General features: G+C 38.3%; 1 protein-coding gene across 1 annotated transcript; it reads right to left on the minus strand.

Annotated features, from left to right (window-relative positions):
• Positions 1–22,345: 22,345 nt before the first annotated feature.
• On the minus strand, positions 22,346–25,395 carry LOC145978781 (uncharacterized). The gene is made up of 3 exons (XM_083111597.1): positions 25,346–25,395; positions 23,258–24,326; positions 22,346–22,978 (listed from the first exon to the last, which is right to left on the minus strand). The coding sequence occupies exons 1-3, from the start codon at positions 25,393–25,395 to the stop codon at positions 22,346–22,348; spliced, it is 1,752 nt and encodes a 583-aa protein (XP_082967723.1).
• Between the last annotated feature and the right edge of the window lie 606 nt (positions 25,396–26,001).

Here is a 26,001-nt window from a genome sequence, read left to right on the forward strand (position 1 = left end):
GTCAACGTCAAGAGATGATCACCAGCTAAAACCTTGGAGAAATAAGAAATGAACACGATTTACACCTGAAGGACGCAGATAAATTATTTTGATCTACGAACTTTCTTAAGAATTTCTCAAGATTTTTATTTCTGAGATTTTTCTTTTAATTTTTCGACACGTGGAAACATGAATTACAATTAGACCTCTCATCAATTTTAATTACGCAGTTCAGCGAAATCAGTTGATAAGCACCAAATCGTTTAACATGGATCTCCTTCATTCTATTCTAATTAACTCCTACTAAAGTCAAGTAGTAGTGAGACCTGATATTCAACGCTGATAATACATACATCGATTTGAAGGAATATTTACATACAAGTAAATACTTCACATTCACAATTCCACGATATGCAGTTCTCTACTATACATTTTTCTTCAATGACAATATTTGTAGCTGCAAAGTTAATGCATCAAAGTGAAAAACATTTTTCACGGCCACAAGGAACTAATATATACATATATACGTGGTTTGGTTCAAGAAGAAACTTCATTGCTATACGCAGAGACTATTAAGTGATGTTAACACGAGTAAAATTATGGTATTTTACTTGAACTCTTTATGAGAATCAGGATAACTCAAGGATTATTTTATGGACAAATGTTAGTGCTGTGATTTTATCTATCGAACACTATTATATTCTTATTTTCAAATACATAAATTCATGTACATATATTATTATTCAAGGACAGTTATTGATACAGTGTATATATTTTGATTAACTTCAAATTTTCTAACTAAATATTTATTGTGATAGTTGACATATATTATAAATAAAAACGACAGCGATATTTAAATGATACAATAAAATAAGAGACGGTGAAATTTACATCGATAATGACATATGTGTGCAAGTGCAACTCGGATGAGTATCACAAACGTTGCTGATTTTGTAACTATTAACTTCCAAATACACAACAGTGTTGTACAGTGTCAGTGCTTGCAGGATCGATTACACTACTTCGCTAGTGTGTCATTGAGATATAAATTTTGACAAGATCCATTCTTGTGGAACAATGCTTTTATAATTTTCTCACGTGGTGTCAGAGTGTTGCATGCTTATGCACGGACTTCGCTACGTCATCATGTAGTATTGGAACTCAGATGTGTAGCGTAAGCCTCTCAATGAATACGCGCACGAGCAGATTGTCAAGTTAGCATAACAAACTCACGTGCCAGTGTTTACCTTTTATATGCTTTACGCAGACATGTATTTTTTTTCTTCTTTTTTTTTTTCTATCGGGACTTGTGATATATCTATATTTTCAGGACCTATATTATTCCATTTACATATATTCTGGGTAATGGTATGTTATTACAATATTTTTAGTACACTATATTTTATAATAAAAAAAAAAATCTCTCCATAGAAAGGATCGATATGGAATACAACTTTAAATCTTTCATCTTTAGGTGAAAATCAAAGGATTTTCTTTAGGGGGTAGAGGAGCGTATCGTACCCAAGGTATTGGGTAGGATGTATAAAGTCTTAGCATAGCAGGTATCAGAGAAAGGAATGCTGAATAAGTAATCAGGCAAAGGTCGGGTGATTGACTTGGAAGTCGTATGTGGCATGAGTGTTGGAATTGTCAGGAGGTGTGATCAGTTGGCGAGAATAGGAGAGAGAGTAAGGACTACGGATTGTGAGAGAGGAGCAAAGTGGGGAACGACTATTGGACGATGGTGTGTGACAAGAGACAAGTGATAGTTGAGAGGACAAGCTAGGAACAATCTCCATATATTTGTAAGGCAAGTAATATCCTTTCCTTAACCAATCCATATCGGTTCAGTCATGGAGAGTATAAAACCCATATTTAATCTAAGCTAATTTCTATCGCCATTCCTTTAAAAGGTAACCTCTTGCATTTGTCACATTTAGGCCAAGCGAGTGATAACCATTTGAGAGATGAATGAGGAATAGCTACATCACCCAATTAAATCTAGAGGTTCTTGGTTCGATCCCAAACGCAGCATGGGAGTTGCGTTACGATATGGTGATATGCATTAATGGAAAAGAAGTCCAACATCCCCCTAATATTGCGAATGCTTTCAATGAGTATTTTGTAAATGCAGTTCCAAATAGAAGGAATGGGTTTATGGCTGCTCCAGAAGAATGTTCTACACACATAACAGTGAATGACAAATCCTTGTTCATTTCCCCCATTACTGAACAGGAATTAAAGATAATCTTCAGGCGTATAAAACACAAACGATCTTCCGGCATTGATGAAATACCAGACTTCCTAATTAAGAAATGTTATAGTTCCCTATGTCAACCATTACTACATATAATAAACAATTCCATTGAACAGGGTATTTTCCCAGACAGGCTAAAAATAGCTGTTGTTAAACCATTACTGAAGAAAAATGACCCAAAGGATTTATCAAATTACAGGCCCATTTCCCAACTCTCAGTCTTCTCAAAAATTATTGAACATGCAATAATGATGAGAGTAGAAAATTTCTGTAGTAAACACTCAATCTTAAGCTTGTCGCAGCATGGTTTTAGGTCCGAACGAAGCACGAAAACAGCGTTAGCAGACTTAGTAGAATGTGTCACACAATCTCTGAATAATTGTAATCACACGGTAGGAGTCTTTTGTGACCTATCAAAAGCTTTCGATCTGTAAATCACGAGATATTGCTGTGGAAACTTCAAAAACTTGGTATTCGTGGACTACCACAAAAGTGGTTTCAATCTTATCTTACCAATAGAAAGCAAATTGTAGAAATCGCTCACACCACAGCAAAAGGATACGTAACACATCAACACTCCACCATGAAAAGTGTAACATGTGGGGTACCTCAGGGAAGTATTCTTGGCCCTCTTTTGTTTCTTATGTACATAAATGATTTACCAAATGTTATACCTGAGGCAAATGCAATATTATATGCTGATGATACAAATATTATAGTAACAGACACTTCCAAAGATGCTCTACAATCTAAGGCTAATAACGTATTAAATAAATTAGATGACTGGTTTTTAAATAATAATCTACTCCTCAACAGCAAAAAAACAAATTACATTACATTTTCTACAATCCAAACCAGAAACCAAATAAGCCTCAATCTAATATCTGGGAATACACAACTAGAGCCTAACAAAAATTCAAAATTTCTGGGTATCATTCTGGATGAACACCTTAGCTATACAGAACACATAAACACGCTACAATCAAAATTAAGTAGTGTGTGCTATGCCCTTCGAGAAATGGTAGACATCTCAAGCACCCAAACTGTAAAGTGCCTTTATATGGCAAACTTTGATGCTTTACTAAGATACGGTATTATGGTTTGGGGTAACAAGGGCCACTCCAATGTCCTTTTTATGCTTCAAAAAAGAGCTATAAGAATCATAGCTGGAGTAAAGAAAACTTATTCATGTAGAACTCTTTTCCGTAAACTTAATGTGTTAACTCTCCCCTGCATATACATTTATGAATGCTTAATTTATGTTAAGCAAAATATTTCCAACTTTGCCACAAATGAGGAAATACATGGCCTAAACACAAGAAATAAAGACAAACTTCACATAAAACACTGCCGCCTTAACTTATGTAAGAAAGGCCCCCTAAATTCTTCCATAGATCTCTACAATAAACTACCACAAGATGTGAGGAAAGAACCAAACTTGATGATATTCAAGCACAAGATAAAATCAATGCTTCTGAAGCATGTTTTTTATTCTATAGCTGAATACATGGAAGCGGCTTTTACATAAGACAAATGTACATAATGTAGTATACTCACATATTATTCTTGTAAAATTAAATGTCAAATGAAAGTGGGTAATTAGTATATCTTCTCATGTTATATTTTTTTTGTGATTTTGATATAATAGCAGAGTAAGACCCAATTTTTTACAATTTTTGGCTATATATTTTGTATTTTTAAAATCTATTAATGTACCTGTATTGTAATGTAAGTATTGACATGTCCTATATTACCATGTACTGTAATTTGTACACACCGGTAGTCCTTGGACACAAATAAACTAAACTAAACTAATTAATCCGTGCTTTACAGGTCTCACTTATCGCACAACACTTGAGCAACCTTAGTTCTGACGTCACGGGAGAAAGCTTTTGTACTTTGAAAGATAAATTGATCTGGAGAATCTATTATGACACTGCAGGTTGTTTTCTGCTATATAAACTGTTCAGGCAGCATGAAATATTTCACCGTGATTTTTTTCAGGACGAGGATAGTAATTCTATAATATTTAGTTTCTTGAAATTTAGATGAATATAAATCCTAACCTACTTCAGTAGTGGCGGAAAAGGTGGGGCTATTACCCACAACTTTTGTCCCTGCAGTAGAGGTGTGCGGGATCCCGAAAAGTTGGGACCGGGATCGGGAAAGAAAATTTCCGTCCCGATCCCGACTTCCGGAAAAGACTTTCCGACTTTTTGGGATCTCAAGCAGTCTGGAAATTCCGAATGGTCATTTTAAAACGTCGTCAATTCTAGACGTTCTCTGCATTGTAAATGTCTGGAACTTATTGGAAATTGTTAGGTTTTGTACCAGAAGTGCAAAAACAAGCACTTAAGATGGAAATTACGGGTAGAATTCGAGATTTCAAGAGCTTTGGGAAATTTCGAACACAACCCGTCCCGCAAATTTTCCGACTTTTTCGGGAAATTGAGAATTTTTACCGTCCCGAAAGTCGGGATTTAAAGAATTTCCCGTCCCGACCCAAAAAATTCTGTCCCGCACACCCCTACCACGCAATATTGTAAACCTTATCTCCAAAGGTAAATAAACTGCCCTTGTCGCCACTGTACTCATAAAAATGATTATTTTTTCTCTTTAACGACTTTAACTATAATTTACTGGGAAAAGGTTGAATTTGTTTTGTTTAAAACATGTTTTTTTACTCATGTTTAAAACTATGTTTAAACAAAAAAAACAGTTTTTTAAAAAAAACAGTTTGTTTTGCTATTTTTTTTAAAAAAAAAACAAATTTTGCCAACCCTGCTTTTGGGACAGCATAATGAACCTCACGAAACGCACGGATGCACTTATGGAACGGCCAGTTTCCGTAACTCGCTTAACGCGTTAAATTCGTGCGACTTTCGGAACGGGCCCATGGTACTGCGCGCTGAGGGGGGGGGGGGACGGAAATGTCGATCTAAGAAGAAAAGCAAACAACCTAAGTCAAATTCAAGCAGCAAGAGGAATACAGAAACCAACATGGCATCCAGAAAGAGAAATCAATAGTTACACCCATAGCACAGTTTAAGAAACTACATAGCTGAAACCTTAGAGAAACATAAAACTGCAAACACAATATATCTAGATTCTTCCAAGGCATAGGATAGAGTAAAAAAACATGGCTTGCTTATGGACAAACTCAACAACATAGGAATAAAATAGACAAGCAAACCTTTTTTCAGTAGAAAATTCCAATTACTCAAGTAAGCTACATCATACGTAGTACATAAGAAGAGCAAATTAACATCATCAGCAGTAAACCATCATGCAACTCCTACCTGCTGAAACAACTAAGTGAGTATAATTTATCAGAAAAATGCCTACATTTCAGCCTAATTTACCTCTACATAAATAATACTACCAGAATACTAAGGCTTCAAAAGTGAACACTAAGAATAATGTTCAGACTAAAGTATAGGGCATCTTGCAAAGGATTATTTCTCCCTACATCTACAAGTCAATAACAATTATTCTAAATACTACGAACTTGGACAAAATATAGTCAAATACACAACACAAGAAGGAAAATAATTACAAGTAAAACAGCAGACACTCAATATCTCAAAACAATCATGCAAAAATATTCTACAACAACAAAAGGAACATAAATTGAGAGTATTTGAAAATAAGATCCTTAGGAAAATATTTGGGCCTAAAACAGATGAGGAGACAAATGAGTGGATAAGGTTACATAATTTAGAAGTACATAATTTGTATTCATGTCCAGATATTATTAGAATGATTAAATCAAGAAAACTTAGGTGTGTAGATCATGTGGTACGAATGGGAGAGGAAAAAAGAGTATACAGGATTCTTGATGGGAAACCTGATGGTAAAAGACCAATAGGAAGACCAAAACAAAGATGGAGGGATAATGTAGAGATGAACCTAAAGGAAATTGGTAGGGAAGGAAAGGAGTATATAGATCTTCCTCAGGGCAGGGACAGATGAAAGGCATGTGTTGCTGCAGCCATGAACATTCGGGTTTAAGAAGGCTAGAGAGTTAGTTAGTTATACATTAAATAAGCATAATATTTGGATTGTAAGTAGAGAGTATAACAAATGTACAATGCATTGTGCGAAAACTATGTCAACTTTGCATTATAAGCAGAAAATTAAACCAGTTTGCCCTAGAAATACATTTTAAGAATAGCCCAAAATAGCATGCGTAATAGAAAATTTAAAAAAAAACTTTCTGATGCATAAAAGTACTGACTAGTGCTGAATGAATCAATTACTGTAAAATATTATTCTCTGATTCAAGTAATTTAACTGTAAACATCATCTTTTGTGTGTAAAATATAATTGTTAGTTGAACTGATAAGTACAAATATTAACTTTATACGCCTTCATACACTCTAAATAACATAACTTTGATATATAAATTAGTAACAATTTGTTAAAATTAAGTTAAACTGTAGAATTGTTTTCTTAAATAAATATGAAGTAGTAAAAATACTAAACAAATAATTCCTTCTTTTCCTATTTAAAAGATGCCAAACAGTGCAAACCAGTTGTTAGTGGCTAAATAACATAAAATTTGAAGGCAGTAACAATATTTTTTAAAAATACTGTTTTTTACCTAACTTTGTGAATTAAATACTAGTACATTTTGTCAAATTATAAATAAAATATACCTATTTCTTTGGTATTTGTACTAAAGTGAAGAAAATGTTACTAAAACTTGGCTAGTAGAGTAAATCTGAGAGTTTTAGCTTTATTTGTCCGTAACTGGATATAATTGTAACTTGTTAATCTCGCCAAACACAATCTTTACCTCAATTTTGGAAGCTAGCTGAACTTTAGCGTTTCGAATTACATATAGTGAAGGCCTCAATAGTGGAAAATACACCCAGTCTGTAAAAAATTGGAAATGTTGTCTCCTTCTCTGTCGAACCAGACCAACAGTGTTCTCAATTGTTTCAATATATTTCTTAACATAACAAACTTTTGAAGAAAAGAATACCTTGTGCCCAGATAGCTTAGTTGGTATAGCATAAGGATTTTAACCTATCTGTCCAGGGTTCGAGTCCCTGTCTGGCCGATTACAATTTTTAAATTTTGTCATCGGATCTTTTGCAACAGTAAGTCGTGAGTAAGCTTTTAAGTTTCTCAAATATCAGCATCTTTAGCTAACAGTACAGCATAACCAGTATTATTGTGATAGAAAAGTTCTGGTGGTAGAACCTACACCTACTGTAAAACAATATTTATGCTTCAATATATACATATATATAAACGTGTACTGAATTTATGTATGAACTTGTTAAACTCAGTTGTTTAATTTTGTTTAAATATATAGTGTGTTAATACTCGATCTTGGTAATTTTCCTTAAGTACTCAAAAGTGAATACATATTTGTGCCACTAATTTTGCAACATAGAAAATTTAAAACTTGTTCCAGGCTACGTTTCCTAATTAAATCATTGGTACCTATCATGACCAATATTTTGTCTGAGATATTCTTTGCATTTGATACACGCCTATGCAGATCATCAATGGTTTGTCCCGAGACACACAAACCTATGAATCTGGAAGCAGATTCATTCATATTCCATCTATAACCTAAGATGGCCGGTTCAAATCCGGGAACTTTTCTAACGGTGAAAGCGGCCCCGGCGCCCACCCAGCGTCGAATAACATGGGTACCTGGGGGAAACCCTGGGGGGTAAAGGCGGTTAGGGGCGTGATGCTAATCACATCACCCCCACTCACGACTGGATCAAGAAAGTGTGGGGCGTTACCCCCACACCCCCTATACGCCTTCATGGCGTGGTGCTATGCACAGGGGAACACTTTACCTTTTTTTTTACTGTAATATCTCTGTGGTATTGACTTACATGCAGCCCATAACTTTTGGGACTGTTTCTCCTCCGTTACATTTCCTCGCCATTTACCCTTAGCGTCGCGATTAGCCTCAGAAGCAAAAAAAGCGAAATCTTATATTTGTTCTTTTTATATCTCTGAAACCACCTATACTATAGAACTACATTTAATGAATTTTGCAAGTGGACCTATGGTTCATATAGTCAGTCGTGTGTGAACTTCGTCTTGTCCTGTGAATTGTCAATATATTGATAAATGGTTATATTTAAAAAAGAAAAAAAAACAATGTTGGTAAGCGTCCAGTTGTGGACCCCTCGGTAAAAGAATTTCAGTCTTTATAGACACACAATAATTTTCGTTACACTAAAAATTTGGCCTCGTATAAAGGTAAATAGTCGAAATGATAAACATTTCATGTACTTTATCCAGTAAGGCTTAGCTAGAAATACAATAACAGCGTTACAGACATAAAAATTAAGCAAGGTTTGATATTCTAGTGGCACATAATAAATATCCCACACCCCCTATACGCCTTCATGGCGTGGTGCTATGCACAGGGGAACACTTTACCTTCTTCTTCACTCTTTACCTTTAAAATACTCTGACAAATAGTTGTGGGTTATCTGAGATCAAAATTTTCAAGCCCTCTCTCCTGCATAAATAGGCTCTAGAATTCACTAAGCCTCAAAATAATATTGGGTACATAAAATAAAAAGCAGATGGAGAGTGATGCTGATCGCATCATCTCCAAACAGCAAAAACAAAAGTATATGGATGGAGCCCTACCTGATATATTTAGGAAACTTTACCTAGTATAAAAGTAACAAAATACTCAGCAAACTTTGAAATAAACAAACTTTCCTACGTAGCAGGCGTAACCTGACCTAAATAAATACATATAGAAATACAGAACCAAAAATAGCATAGTGGAAATCAGTAAACCCTAATAATAATAATAATAATAATAATAATAATAATAATAATAATAATAATAATATATTCTGTGGCTTAAATTTTAGCTAAAAGTACTTTTTATTTAGTGATTTTGAAAAGATTTAAGTAAATACTAAACTCTAAGTTAAACATTTGTAAATGTATATATAATACAAAACAAAATAAATAAAAATTAATACATACCCTGCAAAAAAACAGTAAAAAAGTTGAAAACATCTCTTTGTGCATCCAAAATATAATAATAAATCCTTCCTGACTGGATTAAATTGTGTTATTTGAATAATATTAAGCCTAAACTTGTAAAATAAAAGGGTAAAACTTGACGAAACACACTTCATGTGTACAAAATTTAATTCAAACCACATCTAAATTGTGTTATTTGAGTGGAAAGAAACCTAAACTTGGAAAAAATCTCTCTCTCTCTCTCTCTCTTTCTCTCTCTGTGTGTGCGTGTGTGTGATGGTGGATGTGTGTGTGTGTGTGTGTGTGTGTCCAAAATGTAATAAAAAACACGTTCAAATCGTGTTATTTGAGTAAATATTAGAATAAACTTGTCAAATAAACAAATAAAAGTTGAGAACACACACTTTGTGTGTCGAAAATGTAACTAAAAATCTTTCCTGAACAGATAGAATTGTGTTATTTGAGTAATAATAAGCCTAAACTTGTGAAATAAACAGATAGAAGTTGAGAACACACACTTTGTGTGTCGAAAATGCGACTAAAAGTCTTTCCTGAACAGATTGAATTGTATTATTTTGGTAATAATAAGCCTAAACTTGTGAAATAAACAGATAGAAGTTGAGATCACACATTCTGTGTGTCGAAAATGCGACTAAAAGTCTTTCCTGAACAGATTGAATTGTATTATTTTGGTAATAATAAGCCTAAACTTGTGAAATAAACAGATATAAATTGAGATCACACACTCTGTGTGTCGAAAATATAACTAAAAGTCTTTCCTGAACAGATTGAATTGTGTTATTTTGGTAATAATAAGCCTAAACTTGTGAAATAAACAGATAGAAGTTGAGAACACACACTTTGTGTGTCGAAAATATAACTAAAAGTATTTCCTGAACAGATAGATTTGTGTTATTTGAGTAAAAAAAAATAGCCATAAACTTGTAAATAATAAATTAAAAGTTGAAAAAATCTCTTTGTAAATACAAAATTTAATAAAAAAGTTGCCTGAATAGTACAAATAGTGTTATTTTGGTAAAAATTAACATAAAGTTGTAAAATAATAAGTTAAAAGTTGAAAAAAAATGTCTTTGTGAGTCCAAAATTTAATAAAAAATGTTGCTTGAATAGTACAAATAGTGTTATTTTGGTAAAAAATTAACTTAAAGTTGTAAAATAATAAGTTAAAAGTTGAAAAAATGTCTTTGAGTCCAAAATTTAATAAAAGTGTTGCCTGAATAGTACAAATAGTGTTATTTTGGTAAAAAATTAACTTAAAGTTGTAAAATAATAAGTTAACAGTTGAAAAAATGTCTTTGAGTCCAAAATTTAATAAAAGTGTTGCCTGAATAGTACAAATAGTGTTATTTTGGTAAAGAATTAACATAAAATTGTAAAATAATAAGTTAAAAAGTTGTAAAAATATCTTTGCGAGTCCAAAATGTAATAAAAAATATTGCCTGAATAGTACAAATAGTGTTATTTTTGTAAAAATAAGGATAAGTTGTGAAAATGTTTGACATAAAGTCAAAGTTTGGTAAAAAATAAACTCAAAATTAAGTTAAATAGCACACAGTAACATACATTTACTACCTAAATCAATAATCAAAGGGTCCTAGGTTCGTTACCCCGTGATAAAAGCAAATGTTGAAAACTGTAGGCCCCGTCCCTGATAGCTCTCCCTTCTTCATAGTACAGATAAAAAAAACCTGCGCTAAAGCGTCCTGTGCCTTGGGGCAACCCTGAGCGGAATATTAATTGGCGGCGGAAACCAGTTCTACAAGCGACGCATAGCTTCAGAGATTTGACCCTTGCTGCGCATTTCCAGACAACAAAGGATGTCTGGTTGAATCCCTCCCCTGCCCTACAGTATTGCATAGCTTTCCCCTGTTCTTGCGTACTGGTTAACCTTGAAAAAAAAACGATTCTGAAAATCTACCGACGCGTTCTCTGATTGGTCAATCAGATTCCTTCTTTGTTCTGACGTTCTGACGTCATTTGACCTTGAACACAGACTCCCCAAATTCCTTTCTCGTCTACCTTCACCGCCGAGTCAAGATTCGGAGACAGTATTCTGTCTGGCGTGTGAAACCACCGTCTTTCATAACATATAACATTAAAACATAGTACTAATTAATAATATTACATATCGCGGGTTCGAGTACCGGGACCGTCTTCTTTCGTAATTGGACCTGTACCTACACCCATTAACACCGTTCATAGCGGTTCATAAACCATAGAAAACTTATTTTCAATATTATAAACATTAATATTATCGAATCATACATTACATACTTTGCAGTAATGAATATAAAACCATATGCATAGCGTTTAGTACCTCTAATTACCTTTTATATACATATCTTTCATAAAATAAATAAATATATATTCATAAAAAGTTATAAACATGCAAATACATAAATGTAAAGTATTCTAAGTACTTGCAAATAAATTAAAACCCGTGCAAATTAGTTCTAAGTACGTGCAAATTAATTAACACCCGTGCAATTAACTTTTCTAACGGTGGAAGCGGCCCCGGCGCCTACCCAGCGTCGAATAACATGGGTACCTGGGGGAAACCTTGGGGGGTAAAGGCAGTCAGGGGCATGATGCTGATCACATCACCCCCACTCACGACCGGATCAAGAAAGTGTGGGGCGTTACCTCCACACCCCCTATACGCCTTCCTGGCGTGGTGCTATGCACAGGGGAACACTTTACTTTACTTTTTTTTTTGCAAATGAATTGCGAATATTAAATAGCGACCGGCCTTATCGCGTTCCGATACTACTAACAATTAACATATTTAATATAAACTGGACGTTATGTCCGAAACATTCAAATACATTTGACACGTTCTTGGTAATTAGACGCGTCGTATTATTATACTATTAATATTAACTTAATGAGAGTGAACAATGAGACTCGGTGAAGTACACAGACTCCTCTCAGGTACAGGGACAGTGTTAGGCAAAGACAATATTCACAGCACAGAGAAATAAAACCACATTACTGCAGTATGTTTAAACTGAAAGGTTTTATTCTTTATTTATTGCAATTATAATGCAAATATACTTGAGACGAAGGCGAGGATTTCGCTTTGTCGATGAATTGACTCAATTAAAACGCATAAACTCAATGCGTGGCTATCGGCAAGCCTATGATCACATAGACCTAGCTTGCACCCCGAACTACCACACCAAGAGATATGCAATGATAACTGAGCCAATATTTGCTCTTTAGCCTTTTATTTCCAAATTAATCCTTAGGCTAACTTTATTATTTGACGTAGAATGGTTGCAGTATTGTGCATATCATCAATGCATGGCTATCGGCGTACCTATGATCACATAGGCCTAGCTTGCGCCTCGAACTACCATACCAAGATGTATGCACAACACCGAGGAGTTCTTTTTAATTTTAGAAGCTTCGTCGATCCGTGGCGAAAAGTGTGATGATTCTTACGCGATATCCTCGCCTTTATACTCTTTTCGAGAACACAGATTAAAGTACAGATGAATCATTCACTATCTACAAAAAGATACTATCAACAAAACTGACATCTATACATCTTTAGAAATACAAATTCGTATAGTGCACTCTTGCAAACATGAAGATACATTAAACTACTCATAACAGAGCATAAAATACAATAAACATTAAACAAAAGATATATATTACAAACAGGGTGCAATATTACATATAATAACAAAGAAATTACGCTTTCTTTTATAAAAATAAATACATTAGTGACATATCTTCTACTGGTGACGTCACATAAAAATGTGGATCATATCATCTGCCCCTTCCTTTCGGAAACTAAGTTTCAGGAAGGAACTTATCTACCTGGAGGAAACTTAGTTTTAAAGTACAAATTCTTACTTTTTATCCTCCGAAAAACGCACCAGTTTTAGGTTATCCAAGTTAACCTTACCATATAATTCTTTAGTCCTTGGAATTAGCAATGTCACAACATTATTTTCCACTTTGTCCACTAGATAAGGTCCTATCCACAACATAAATAACTTTTGAATGGTCCTATCTAGTGAGGAGCTTAAGGAATGGTTTTTAACCATCACGAAGTCTCCAACTGTCACTGTCTTGGCGTTTCTCTTCTGTTTTAAATCCTTCGACAGCTTCTTCTTCTCCCTGACTTGGGCTAAGAATAATTTGGACTTCCAATCCGGTTGGGCTTCTTCCCGTTCGGGCCAATTGAAATGGGTTAGGATCTCTCTGGGTATGGGACGGTTGAAGAATAGTTCAGCAGGTGAATATCCAGTAGTCTCAGAAATGGAATAATTAATTAACCAAACAACTTTTGATATGTATCGAGACCAAGTCTGATGTTCTCGATAACAAAATAAACGAAGTAATCTGACTATCTCTTGATTTGCTCGTACTACCATGTTCCCCTTTGGATTGTAAGCTGTTGTGCAAACATGATGAATACCAAGCTTTTTGGTAAATTCTTTCCACTGCTTAGAGGTAAATTGAGCTCCTCTGTCGCTCAGGGTAAACATAACGTTTGGATAGTGAGCAAAATATCCTTTCTGAAGCGTGTTTATAATTTCTGTGGTGCTGGCAGTCCGTAAAGCATATGCGGAGACAAAACGTGTACCCACATCAATAAGGCTCAAGATGTACTGGTATCCATTAGACCGAGGAAGCTTCCCAATCAAGTCCAGAGAAAGCATCTCATGAGGTTGCTTGGGACTGATATGAAGGGTCTCCTTGAGTATTCCCAATTTGTCTGGTTTACTCTGGGCACAAATTTCACAATCTCGGATGTACTGTATCACGTCATCCTTCATGCCTTTCCAGAAGTACCGTACTGCAAGTCGCCTCAATGTCTTGGATACTCCAAAATGTCCAGCTTCATCATGAATTACTTTCAAGAGAGGTTGCTTCATTACCACCGGAACACACAATTTCCAAAGGGACTGATTGTCTGATCCTCTCTTAAATAAAATTCCTTCTTGAATGCGATAGGAATGATGTAATCTGAGGTTAGGTTCCTGAGAATTTAGAGATTCGAGTAAACTTTTGCAGAATTCATCTTTAGATTGCACCTCTCTCCACTTTTCAATATCATCAATTTCTTCTCTTTCGGCCCACAGGTAGTTTATTCTGAATGTCTGTTGACTATTTTCAGGATGAATCTGGGTTATATCATCGGCAGGATACCGAGATAAAATATCTGCCAGATCGTTTTGGCGACCAGAGACGTATACTATTTTGTACTGGTACTGTTGGAGTTTTAGAGACCAGCGAGTCAAACGACTGTTCCAGTTTCTGGCGTCTTGTAACCATACCAGCCCTTTGTGATCACTGTAGATAGTGAAAGGCCTGCCTTTCAAATAAACAGCATACTTCTCAACCCCAAAGATTATGGCCAAACATTCTAACTCATGGATGGAGTAGTGGCGTTCGTTCTCCTTCAGTTTTCGGCTTGCATACTGAATGACCTTTCTCTCTTCACCATCCATTTGGAAAAGAATACTACTCAATCCTTTCCCAGAAGCATCACATTGGATACAGAAATCCTTTTCAAAATCAGGCTGTGCTAGTTCAGCGTCTCTTACAAGTTCATTCTTCAGTAGCTGGAAACTTTGTTCTTCCTCGTCTCCCCAAATCCAACGTTGATTTTTACCTAACAGCTTGGTGAGCGGTTCAGATTTAGCTGCAAAATTTTCAATGAACTTCCGCCTCCAGTTGGCGAGGCCAAGAAATTTCCGAACATCCTTTCTAGTTTTAGGTTTAGGAAATAACTTAACGGCTGAATTTTTGTCTGGTTGGATTTTGATAGCATCTCCAGAAACAATGTGACCCAAGTAGGTAATTTCCTTTTGGACAAATTGACACTTTCGCAGCTTTACAGTCATCCCCACTTCTTGGAGTCCCTGCAACACTTCGTCCAGATGTTCGAGATGTTTGGAGAGTTCTTTGTCGAAAATCAGCAAGTCATCCATATATTGAGTTAGATAATCTTCAGTTTCAGGACCAAATACAGCATGCATGGCAGCTATGAAAATTGATACAGTACTTGAGATACCAAAAGGCATTCGAGCAAACATCCACTGACGTCCTTTATAGGAGAAAGCAGTACATGGTTGGCAGTCAGTTTTTACAGGAATCTGTAAATATCCAGAAGCCAGATCCAGATTTGTTAAATATCGAGCACCCTTAAATTTTTGTAAGGCATCCGAAATGGGCTCAACTGAGTTCCGTGGAACACGTACAATTTTATTCAAATTTCTGAAATCAATGCATGGGCGTACTGTACCATCAGGCTTGTCGACTACAATTAATGGGTTCAAGTAAGGGGAATTACAAGGCATTATAACACCCCATTGTCTCCACTTTTCTAATTCTTCCTCCAGGAGTTTCCTTTTTGTTATAGGTATGGGATATGGAGATCGATACACAGGTTCGGTGGTGGTGAGTTCAATCTCACACTGGAAGTTTTTAATAGTACCTGGTCTCTCGGAAAATACATTTCTATGCTTCAATAAGACTTCTTTCAATTGGCTTCTACCCCTTTCGCATAAAATCTCATTCGCATTGACCTTCTGAAGAATGTCGTCAGGACTAGCCGTCCACTGATCGACATGGGAATCTTCACGGACTTTTCTTACATATGTCCCTGTCGAAGATCCATTATTCACGAGGTCCTGCTCTACCGGAACTCCGTCTACGGTGAGGGATAGCTTCTCGCGCTGTAGGTCAATTCCTGCTTCATATTTCCTGAGGAATGGGTAGCCCAAAATAAAGTCAGCTTCGAGACCTTTCAAGACAAACATTTCCTCCAATAAATTTCTTCCAGCAATCTCTAGATATACTTGTCTACATCCCACAACTCTAGTTTTGTTTCTCCCAGTGAAATCAGTCAGCCTAACATCTGGACATGTGTGTAACTGCAATGACGGCAGCTTCTCTTTAATCTTCTTCCAAATGGCGTAGCTCATGAGATTACATTCGCTGCCAGTGTCCAGAACACAAATAAAAGCGACGCCTGTTACAGTTGCTTTAATTAACGGAGCCCTGGGGAAATTTTCTTTTCTAACTGCCTGTTGTAGTGCTCTATCTAAACTTTGTTCTCCTTCATTGAGAGTCAGCACAACAAAAAGATGATTATCTTCACTATTTATAACGCTGTCATTGGTTCCCAGAGAAGTCCAAGATTTTAGCCCAACCGTGATCGGGAACGAAGAATTCACGTTGGGCGACTGGCTAAATCCGACTGCATACCACTCGGATTAGCACTAGTCGATGGTGCCCAACAAAAGTCTCTTGTTATGTCGACGCTTTGACGTTGCTCGTTCGTCAAACGTGAAGCAGAAGGTTCAAACAGAGGCGCCGTCGCTCTGAAGTTACTGGGTTCAGAGGCGTTACGTGAAGAGTCACGGGAATGGTCTTTTGGATCAGATCTGGAACGACGCGACCCACGTGCGTAGTCGCTCCTGCCATCCCTTCTAGGAGGATTACGTCGTCTGTTGTAATTGGTATATCCATTCCTCTGGTTCTGCATAACTTGTCTGACTCTGGGTTGTTGGTTTCCAATTCTATTTTATCTGGGAGCATTTCCCTGGCCTGCATCTTCCCTATTCCACACAGGCTTCCAACTGTCCTGCTCTTCAAGCACCTCGAATCTTTTAAAAAAATCAGCAAGCTGTCGTACAGTTCGAGGAGAATTAGCCAAACTCAGGCTGCGGGCTCTGTATGGAAGCTGAGAGATTATTAAGTTCACTATCTCTGGTTCTACATAACGGGCAGACAGATTGCGGTAGGCTGAGTAAATAGACCAGGCATATTCCTCCATGCTCATACCGGACTGCTTTGAGTATTTGCGAGATCTCACTGCTGTCAGCTGCCTCTCTTTGGCCTCTTCTGAAGCATATTGTTTGCGAAAACGACGGCAGAAATCAGAATAGGACTTGAACTCTAACTGGTTTGCTCGAAACTAATGCTCAGCCTGGCCTTTGAATAACCTAGGAATAATTTCCAATCGGTATTCGTATGGAACTTGCATTAAATCAAAGTTGATATTAAGTTCTTTTAAATACTGTTCAGCATTCTGGGCTTCCAGGTCTCCCTTGAACTTGGACAAGGAATTAAGGTCTGCCATCCTTGGGGTTCCTGTCGTCGTTGATAGCTGAGTTCGCGATGGTGACTCATCTGACCCGCTTCTCACATTTCCATGCCTTCGTGTTCGCTTCCTGATATTCGCTTGATACTGAGAGTCCGAGCTGGAGCTGGAAGAGGAGGAACTGCGATCTTTCTTCCTTGCTATACGTTTCCTCTTTGCCCCTTCTTGATAACGACGATGCCGTGCCCCGGGAGATTCACGCTCTCTGTAACCTCTATCATCGCCCGAAAGACTAAAGGTAGGTGGAACTGCAGAGGCCACTTCATTAGCTCTTGAATCAGCAGTAACTCGTGGACGACAAACTTGTTTGTCTTTTCTAGTTCTCTCTCCACCTGTTCTGTCCATCGCTTCATTTAGTTCAATGTTAATAGTTTGCAACACTGCACTCTCAGCAACTGCAGACGGATGACCAGCTGTCTTTATTTCCTCAACATCCTTGCTTCTTTGAGACACAACTACGGAAATCTGACTGATATTTTCTTGGACCTCAGCCCGGAACTGTATTTTTTCAGTCTCGGCCTCGGCCAATATCTGTTCCATCGTCAGCTGTTTTTCAATAATCTTATTGCACTCCTCAGTGAATCTCGAATTAATATCGTCTACATCGATGCGAACACTTTCCGTGGCTTTATTAACATCGGCTGCCAAGCTACGCCGGAACTCATCAAAGTCTATCTCTCTAGCCTGCCGAATTTCTTCAGAGAATCTGGCCCTAGTTTCCTCGTTCTCAGACTTTAGTTGTTGTATTTCACAGGCCATCTCGCCTATTTCAGCTCTTAAAGCTTTCATAGATTCATCGTGCTGCTTACCGATATCATCCTTTAATAGCGCACATTGTCTACAGATATCAGCCTTCAAGTTATTAATGGAATCACCTTGCTGTTTAATGTCAGCCTGTAATGTTTCAGACTGTTTGCTAATATCAGTCTTCAAGTTATTAATGGAATCAGCTTGCTGTTTAATATCAGCCTGCAATGTTTCAGACTGTTTGCGCATATCCACCTGCAGTGTTTCAGACTGTTTGCTAATATCAGCCTGTAATGTTTCCATACTTTCAACTTGCTGCTTGCTAATTCCTTCAATCATGGCTTTTAAAGCTTCAAACATATTTAACGGATCAGATGAAATACTTGTAGACAATGATTCACAATCTTTACAAACCAAATCGGTAGCTTCGTGGCTTTCAAATCGAAAATCTAAGCCACAACATTCATAATGTAGAAGCTTTGCACATTTCTTGCACACCAATGTGGTTCTTTCTTTATTAATGTCCCGACAACAATCGGGAACATTAAGCTCTGAACTTGAAGCAAGATTTTTATTTGCGCTACGCAAATGTTTTCTTTCCATTTCGAACGAAGTATCTCTGTGCTTTCTACAAATATAAAAGTTTAGTGCTCTTGCACAATGAATCTCAACGTTAAACAATTGTCTTGCCCTTGTACAGTGGGATCCATGAATATTGCCTAGCAAATTGTCCATTGCCATGTTCGTCCACTTTATTTGACCCAATAAGAGCTTCAAGAATTAAAAGAAGCCTCAAAACAAGCTGTTGACAACTTCTGCGCCAGCATACATAAATATCCATCCCTTAAAAACACATAGGATGTAAGAGAGAAACTAATTAAAATAGTCATGGACAATTTGCACGGCAATACTCATGGATCCCACTGTACACTACAATATCGGGCCAACACGTTGGACTGCCACTTGACACGTTCTTGGTAATTAGACGCGTCGTATTATTATACTATTAATATTAACTTAATGAGAGTGAACGATGAGACTCGGTGAAGTACACAGACTCCTCTCAGGTACAGGGACAGTGTTAGGCAAAGACAATATTCACAGCACAGAGAAATAAAACCTCATTACTGCAGTATGTTTAAACTGAAAGGTTTTATTCTTTATTTATTGCAATTATAATGCAAATATACTTGAGACGAAGGCGAGGATTTCGCTTTGTCGATGAATTGACTCAATTAAAACGCATAAACTCAATGCGTGGCTATCGGCAAGCCTATGATCACATAGACCTAGCTTGCACCCCGAACTACCACACCAAGAGATATGCAATGATAACTGAGCCAATATTTGCTCTTTAGCCTTTTATTTCCAAATTAATCCTTAGGCTAACTTTATTATTTGACGTAGAATGGTTGCAGTATTGTGCATATCATCAATGCATGGCCATCGGCGTACCTATGATCACATAGGCCTAGCTTGCGCCTCGAACTACCATACCAAGATGTATGCACAACACCGAGGAGTTCTTTTTAATTTTAGAAGCTTCGTCGATCCGTGGCGAAAAGTGTGATGATTCTTACGCGATATCCTCGCCTTTATACTCTTTTCGAGAACACAGATTAAAGTACAGATGAATCATTCACTATCTACAAAAAGATACTATCAACAAAACTGACATCTATACATCTTTAGAAATACAAATTCGTATAGTGCACTCTTGCAAACATGAAGATACATTAAACTACTCATAACAGAGCATAAAATACAATAAACATTAAACAAAAGATATATATTACAAACAGGGTGCAATATTACATATAATAACAAAGAAATTACGCTTTCTTTTATAAAAATAAATACATTAGTGACATATCTTCTACTGGTGACGTCACATAAAAATGTGGATCATATCACATTGAACAATGTTATAGCCAGAATTACACACAGAATACATCTGCTTATGATTTATCTTCTTCTGGACGTGAAGACCAAGCTTTGTAGCCATACGCTTAATACCTGGACCGTATCATCCCTCCAGGTGTCCCATTAAAAGAACAACAAAAAAAAAACAGTTATGCTGATGACCGTATCGATCTGGTGGGCGGCGAATCCTGGTAGACTTTCTAGGAGATGAGTGAGGTGTGCTAGGACCTGGTCCTGGGTATCCGGCTCTGCCTGGGGTAGGTTCTGGTACTGTTCCACCGAGGTTTGTTGAATTTCTATTTGGTTGTAACGTTGAAATCGTCATCATCTACAGTGTCACGTGAAACACGTCTGTTCAACCTCCTGGGATATACCATTCGTTTGATTCCATCTTCTAGCATGATTTCGTAGAGGATGCTATCCCCAATACGACGAATAAAAACTCCTGGGATGTAATTCGGAGTACCGTGTTTAGGAGATTGAACCGGAACTGCTGAGTTGATGGCAAAAGTACCATATCTCGATGAAGAGTCGTTCTGAAACTTTGCTGACTTCCTCGACTTGAACGGAGATTCACTCGACGGAGGCAGATTGTTATGTTCCCACCAAAATCTGGGTCGGTGTTTTAATACCGAAAGTGCTGGTAGGCTTCCTTTTCCACCCAGTCGCGTGTTCCGAAGGATGAAAAGAAGGTTGGCGATCCCCATATCAAGTTCAAGCGTGCTCAGATTGGGTTTGTCAGTTATAAGCTGGACAAGAGCGGTTTTGACAGTACGAACGTATCGTTCGACTAAGCCGTTGCTAGGGCTGTGATAAGGCGGTGAAGTAACATGTTTGATGCCATTCTTAAGGCAGAAGTTACGAAATTCGAGAGAAGTGAACTTTGGGCCGTTGTAGGATACGATAGTATTTGATATCCCTAGCGTGGCGCAAGATTGCATAAGCCAGCGGATCTTTCCTTTGTGTCTAATGTGTGTACAGGCCAAACTTCTGTCCACTTGCTGAAGGCGTCTACTACCAATAGGAACTTACGCCCTGCAAAGAAAAAGTTGTCTATATGCCAACTCTCGTTCAGGTACGAAGCGAGAGGCCATGAAGAATCGGGTCCGTTGCGGACCTTAGGAGCATTAGCTCGGCATGTATTGCAGCTCGCTACCAAATCCGTAATCTCTGCTGACATGCCTGGCCACCAAAATCTGGATAGACACAACTCTTTCATATGAGTTGAACCTATGTGTCCATCGTGTAAAGCTCTAAGAACTTCATTCCGTTTAACTGTGGGAATGATAATTCTACCCGACCACATGAGCGTTCCCTGCTCGTACGTAAGGTGAGCTCTTCTTTCGAAGAAAGGTGCGAGCTTCTTCCGTTCGGTAGACGTGTCGAGTTGATCTGGCCAACCATTTACTACACAGGAGACAACTAATGAGAGCAGTGGGTCTTCTGAAGTGGCGTTCTGTATTGAGTCTCGAGAAAGAGGAGCTACAGCGTCTTCAATGGACCCGAAATATGCATGAAGTTCTTCTTCTTCAGCTGGTGTTGTGTCACGTGTTTGCGTAGGCAACCTGCTTAGCATGTCAGCTACTTCTACCTTGCTGCAATGAATTATATTATATCGGTATGAAGATTGAATGCGTTCCGGACCGTAAAGGACCAAAACTGAATGTAGAACCTGTCCGGCTGTGAACGACCAGAAATGAATGATGATCCAAACCGGTAGGATCTAAATGTAAGTGAAATTGTAGGTTACCACTTACATCTCTCTGGTATGGATTGTGTCGCTACAGGGCAAAGTTCACGGCGATCCTGTTGGGAGTTGTAAAGAAAACACAGGCACACACACTGATAACTATAACTATGTATTATAAGGTATATACACATAACACTTGATACACTTCCCATGCACTCCTGTCTAGGGAAAGCTGTTTACACGAAGTTGCAGCTGGTGTTACAACAATGCGCCACTAATGAAACGTAGCCACGTTAGGCTTACGGTATCCATAATTGTCCGCGACGGTTGCTGGCTGTGTCCCGAGTGGCTTCTCTACGCACACTGGCTGGAAGTAACTACCGCGCTAAGATGGCGGCAACTAGACACCGCGATCAGAATGAATTAGCCAATGGGAGTGCAGGTTACTTAAGGCATTTGATATAAACAAATAAACAATTGAAGCTATATGCAATATAAAATATATAAAGAAAGAATAAATGTGGTTACTTTTATAGATAAATCTCCAACATACCCCCCCCCCCCGTTGGAATGTTCACATCCAACCTAACACTAAGGGATATGTTGTCAAAGTTTTAGCTCATGGAGCGTCTTCTTCCCAATGTGGTAAAGGCACAATTTTGCTTAATGCTCTCTTGTAGACTCCGTCTCTAGTACGAACGGTGACTACGCGCACTAGGTTATCCCTTCCCAGAAACACTTCTTGAATGACGCCGACTCTCCACGAGAGTGGTGGAAGATTGTCCTCCTTCAATAGCACTGGTGTGCCAGGCTTCAAATTCGACTGAACGGCTGTCCATTTCTGTCGCTGCTGCAGACTATGCAGGTAGTCCTGAGACCACTTCCTCCACACTCGCTGCTGGAACTGCTGTATGCGCTGCCATCTGGATAATCTGTTGGCAGCCAGATCTGTAATGTTTGGTTCAGGAAATGAGGTTAGAGGACCTCCAATAAGAAAATGACCAGGGGTAATGTAGCGGAATTCATCATGAGAATCAGGGAGTGTGGAAAGAGGACGGGAGTTGAGGCAGGCCTCTATTTGGCATAGCAGAGTTATTAGTTCTTCATATGTTAGCACGGCGTTTCCTGCTACTCTGCGAAGATATTTCATAGACTTCACTGCACTTTCAAAAATCCCGCCGTATAATGGACTGCGTGGTGGAGAATACTCCCATTGGAACTTCTCTTCTGCTGCAAATCTGTTGATGTTGAACTCTTGTGATTGAAAGAGTTTACGTAATTCCTGCAATTCATTTTTAGCACCATGGAACGTCGTAGCATTGTCGCTAAAAATACTTGCACACTTTCCTCTTCTCGCAGTGAAGCGTAGTAGAGCTGTGATGAAGGCATGTGATGTCAAGTCTGAGATAATCTCTAAATGAATTGCCCTTGTGGCAAAACAAGTGAAAACTGCAATGTAGCATTTTCTTGTGGATCTGCTTCTTGCGACTCCGGTCTTGATGTGGTACGGCCCTGCGCAATCAACGCCTACGTGTTGGAATGCCTTGCTGGGTCTCACTCTACTGGGGGGTAACTGCCCCATCAGCTGCTGGGCAGCTGCAGCCTTCAAACGATAACATATGTTGCACTGGTGAATAATCTGTTTGACCACCTGTCGTATGTGAGGTATCCAATATTTCTCACGAAGTGATGATATGAGAAGCTGTGGGCCTGCGTGCATAAGTCGCTTGTGCTCTGATGCTATCAGAATTTTCGTGAAATGACTCTTCGGGTGAAGAATAATTTGATGCTTGCTTTGAAATTCCAGTTCGCTGTTTTCCAATCTTCCTCTGACACGAATTACTTGTTCATTGTCGAGAAATGGATGAAGGTTCCTCAAAATGCTTTTGTTGTGTACTTGTTGCTTGTCAGACAAAACTTTGATTTCCTGAGAGAAGAATGCACGTTGTGTTATCTTGATGGAGGCAAGTGTGGCGCCTTGAATTTCAAAGGTGGTAAGGTCTTCACTCCTTTTGTCTCTTGAGTTTCTGCAATTACTGATGAACCTTTTGCAGAGTGACACTACTCTCAGTAGCTTGGATAAACTTGAATATCTAGATATGATTTCTTCTTCAGTTGTTACATGAGTGACCAATGTGGTAGCTGCTACCTTACGCTGCTCTGGAATAGTGTTGTCGTCTGGACTGAATGTTAAACTCGAGGATGGCCACTGTGTCTCGTCTTCTTGGAGACTGCCGGGTCCGTGCCACCAAAGCTGAAGTGATCTGATTGTTTTTGCATCGACTCCTCGTGAGATCAGGTTTTCTGGATTGTCCTTGGACGGAATGTGCTTCCAATCACTGACTTGTGTGAGTTCCTGTACAATTGCCACGCGGTTGGCAACAAAAGGTTTCCATTTACTGGCTGGTGACGCCAGCCAAGCTAGGACGATTTTTGAGTCGGTCCATAGGTGAATGGTGTCTATGCATAGGCGCAGTATGGGCAATGCTTTGTGTACCAGTTTGGCTAGTAGAACTGCCGCACATAACGTGGAAGAGTGGTTCTCTTCACCGGAGCCACCTTGGACTTTGAACACAATACGTTCACACTTATGTGACCCTCTGAATCAATTGATCTTACGAACAGAACACTGCCATAGTTTCTGTCTGATGCATCAGAGAAACCGTGAATTTGAACTTTACGTATGTCTCCTGGAGCCAAAACGAATCGTGGTATTTTTACTTTGTTAATACATGTGAGCTGCGAATGAAGATGACGCCATGTTTTCTGCAAATCTATAGGAAGCGGATCATCCCATCCTACATTGTGGAGCCATAACTGCCATAACTTGTATGTGATCACCACTGGCGATATTAGTTCGATTGGATCGAACACTTGTGCAATTATGCTGGCAACTTGGCGCTTTGAGAATCTCTTCAACGAAACCACGTCTGCTGCTACGGCAACCTTACTGTCCATGAGAAATTCGTCAGTGGATGGGCGCCATGAAATTCCCAATGTTTTTATGCCTTCTGTGTCGAATGTCACTAGGTCCTGTACTGCCTTCAATTCTTCTGGAATAGATTGTAACACTGCCTTGCTATTGAGGCACCATTTACGTAGATTGAATCCTCCCTTCTGGAGTAATTCTGTGAGACTTTGACGCAGCTTTATTGCACCTTCAATGCAATGATTTTCTCCCAGAAAATCGTCAACGTAGAAGTCATGTGTTAAGACACGAGTGGCTACTGTGAAATTTGATGATTCATCTTCTGCCAACTGTTTGAGGCATCTTGTGGCCAAGAATGAACTTGAAGTTAATCCATAAGTAACTGTGTTCAAACTGTAAACATGGATCGGTTCGTCACGTGTGGCTCTCCATAAGATGCATTGAAGTGGTCTGTCTTCTGAATGCATGTTAATTTACCTATACATTTTAGCCGTGTCTGCAGTCAGTGCGATTTTGTGTCTACGAAATCTGAGCAGGATTGAAAACAATTCTTCTTCTATCGTGGGACCAATCATCTGTATACTGTTCAACGATTCATCCGTAGTTGTGGGCGAGCTTCCATCAAAAACCACTCTTAAACGTGTAGTTTTTCTTGATTCCTTGGTCACACAGTGATGTGGAATGTAGTACCTTGTCTCCTTGTCTCTGGATATATCTTCCAATGTCCCAATTGGTTGCATGTGTTTGAGTTGTTGTTACTCGAAAAAATTCTGTGTACTCTTTTTTTCAATTCCATGTTCCGATCAAGTCTTCTTTCTAATTGGTTAAATCGTGAAATCGATGTTTGCAGAGAATCCCCAAGAACGGATCTGTCCTTCTTCAAGGGTAGCTTGACTGTGTATCGACCTTCTCGATCACGAGATGTAGTTTCCTGGAAATGTTTTTCACAGGCGATTTCTTCTGGCGAAGGCAACTTATCATGGAGTTCCTCCAAATCCCAAAATCTCTGTAATTGGAAATTGACTGTATCTTCTGTGCGAACAAAGAATGAATTCGAAGGTTTGTTTGTAGATGGTGCATTAGGAATTCTTCCTGCTACAATTTACCCAAATTCTGTATTATGTAACGCTGGATAGTTTCATGTTCTTGAAAGTTTCTCTGGCTTGAGAATCGTGTAGAACACATTTGCAGACAGAAGTAGGTCAAGGTTGCCAGGTGTATGGAAGCTAGGATTTGCTAAATGTATGTCACTTGCAATTCGCCCCATGTGGAAGTCTCGAGCCTCTGAGCTGGCATGAAACCTTTCATGTTTGGCAAGATGGAACAAGATATGTCCATGGTGAATC

This window comes from Lepisma saccharinum, chromosome 25 (assembly GCF_977018435.1).
Source record: "Lepisma saccharinum chromosome 25, izLepSacc3.1, whole genome shotgun sequence".
Classification (NCBI taxonomy): Eukaryota; Metazoa; Arthropoda; class Insecta; order Zygentoma; family Lepismatidae; genus Lepisma; species Lepisma saccharinum.

Excerpts from the sequence above, each read along its gene's own strand:
- LOC145978781 (XM_083111597.1), bottom strand. The coding sequence starts at position 25,395 with ATGCAACCAATTGGGACATTGGAAGATATATCCAGAGACAAGGAGACA. Across the intron at positions 24,327-25,345 it reads TCCAGAGACAAGGAGACAAG|AGGGTCACATAAGTGTGAAC; the intron begins GTACTACATTCC and ends CAATTGATTCAG. Across the intron at positions 22,979-23,257 it reads CCAGCAAGGCATTCCAACAC|TTCAACATCAACAGATTTGC; the intron begins GTAGGCGTTGAT and ends CAATCACAAGAG.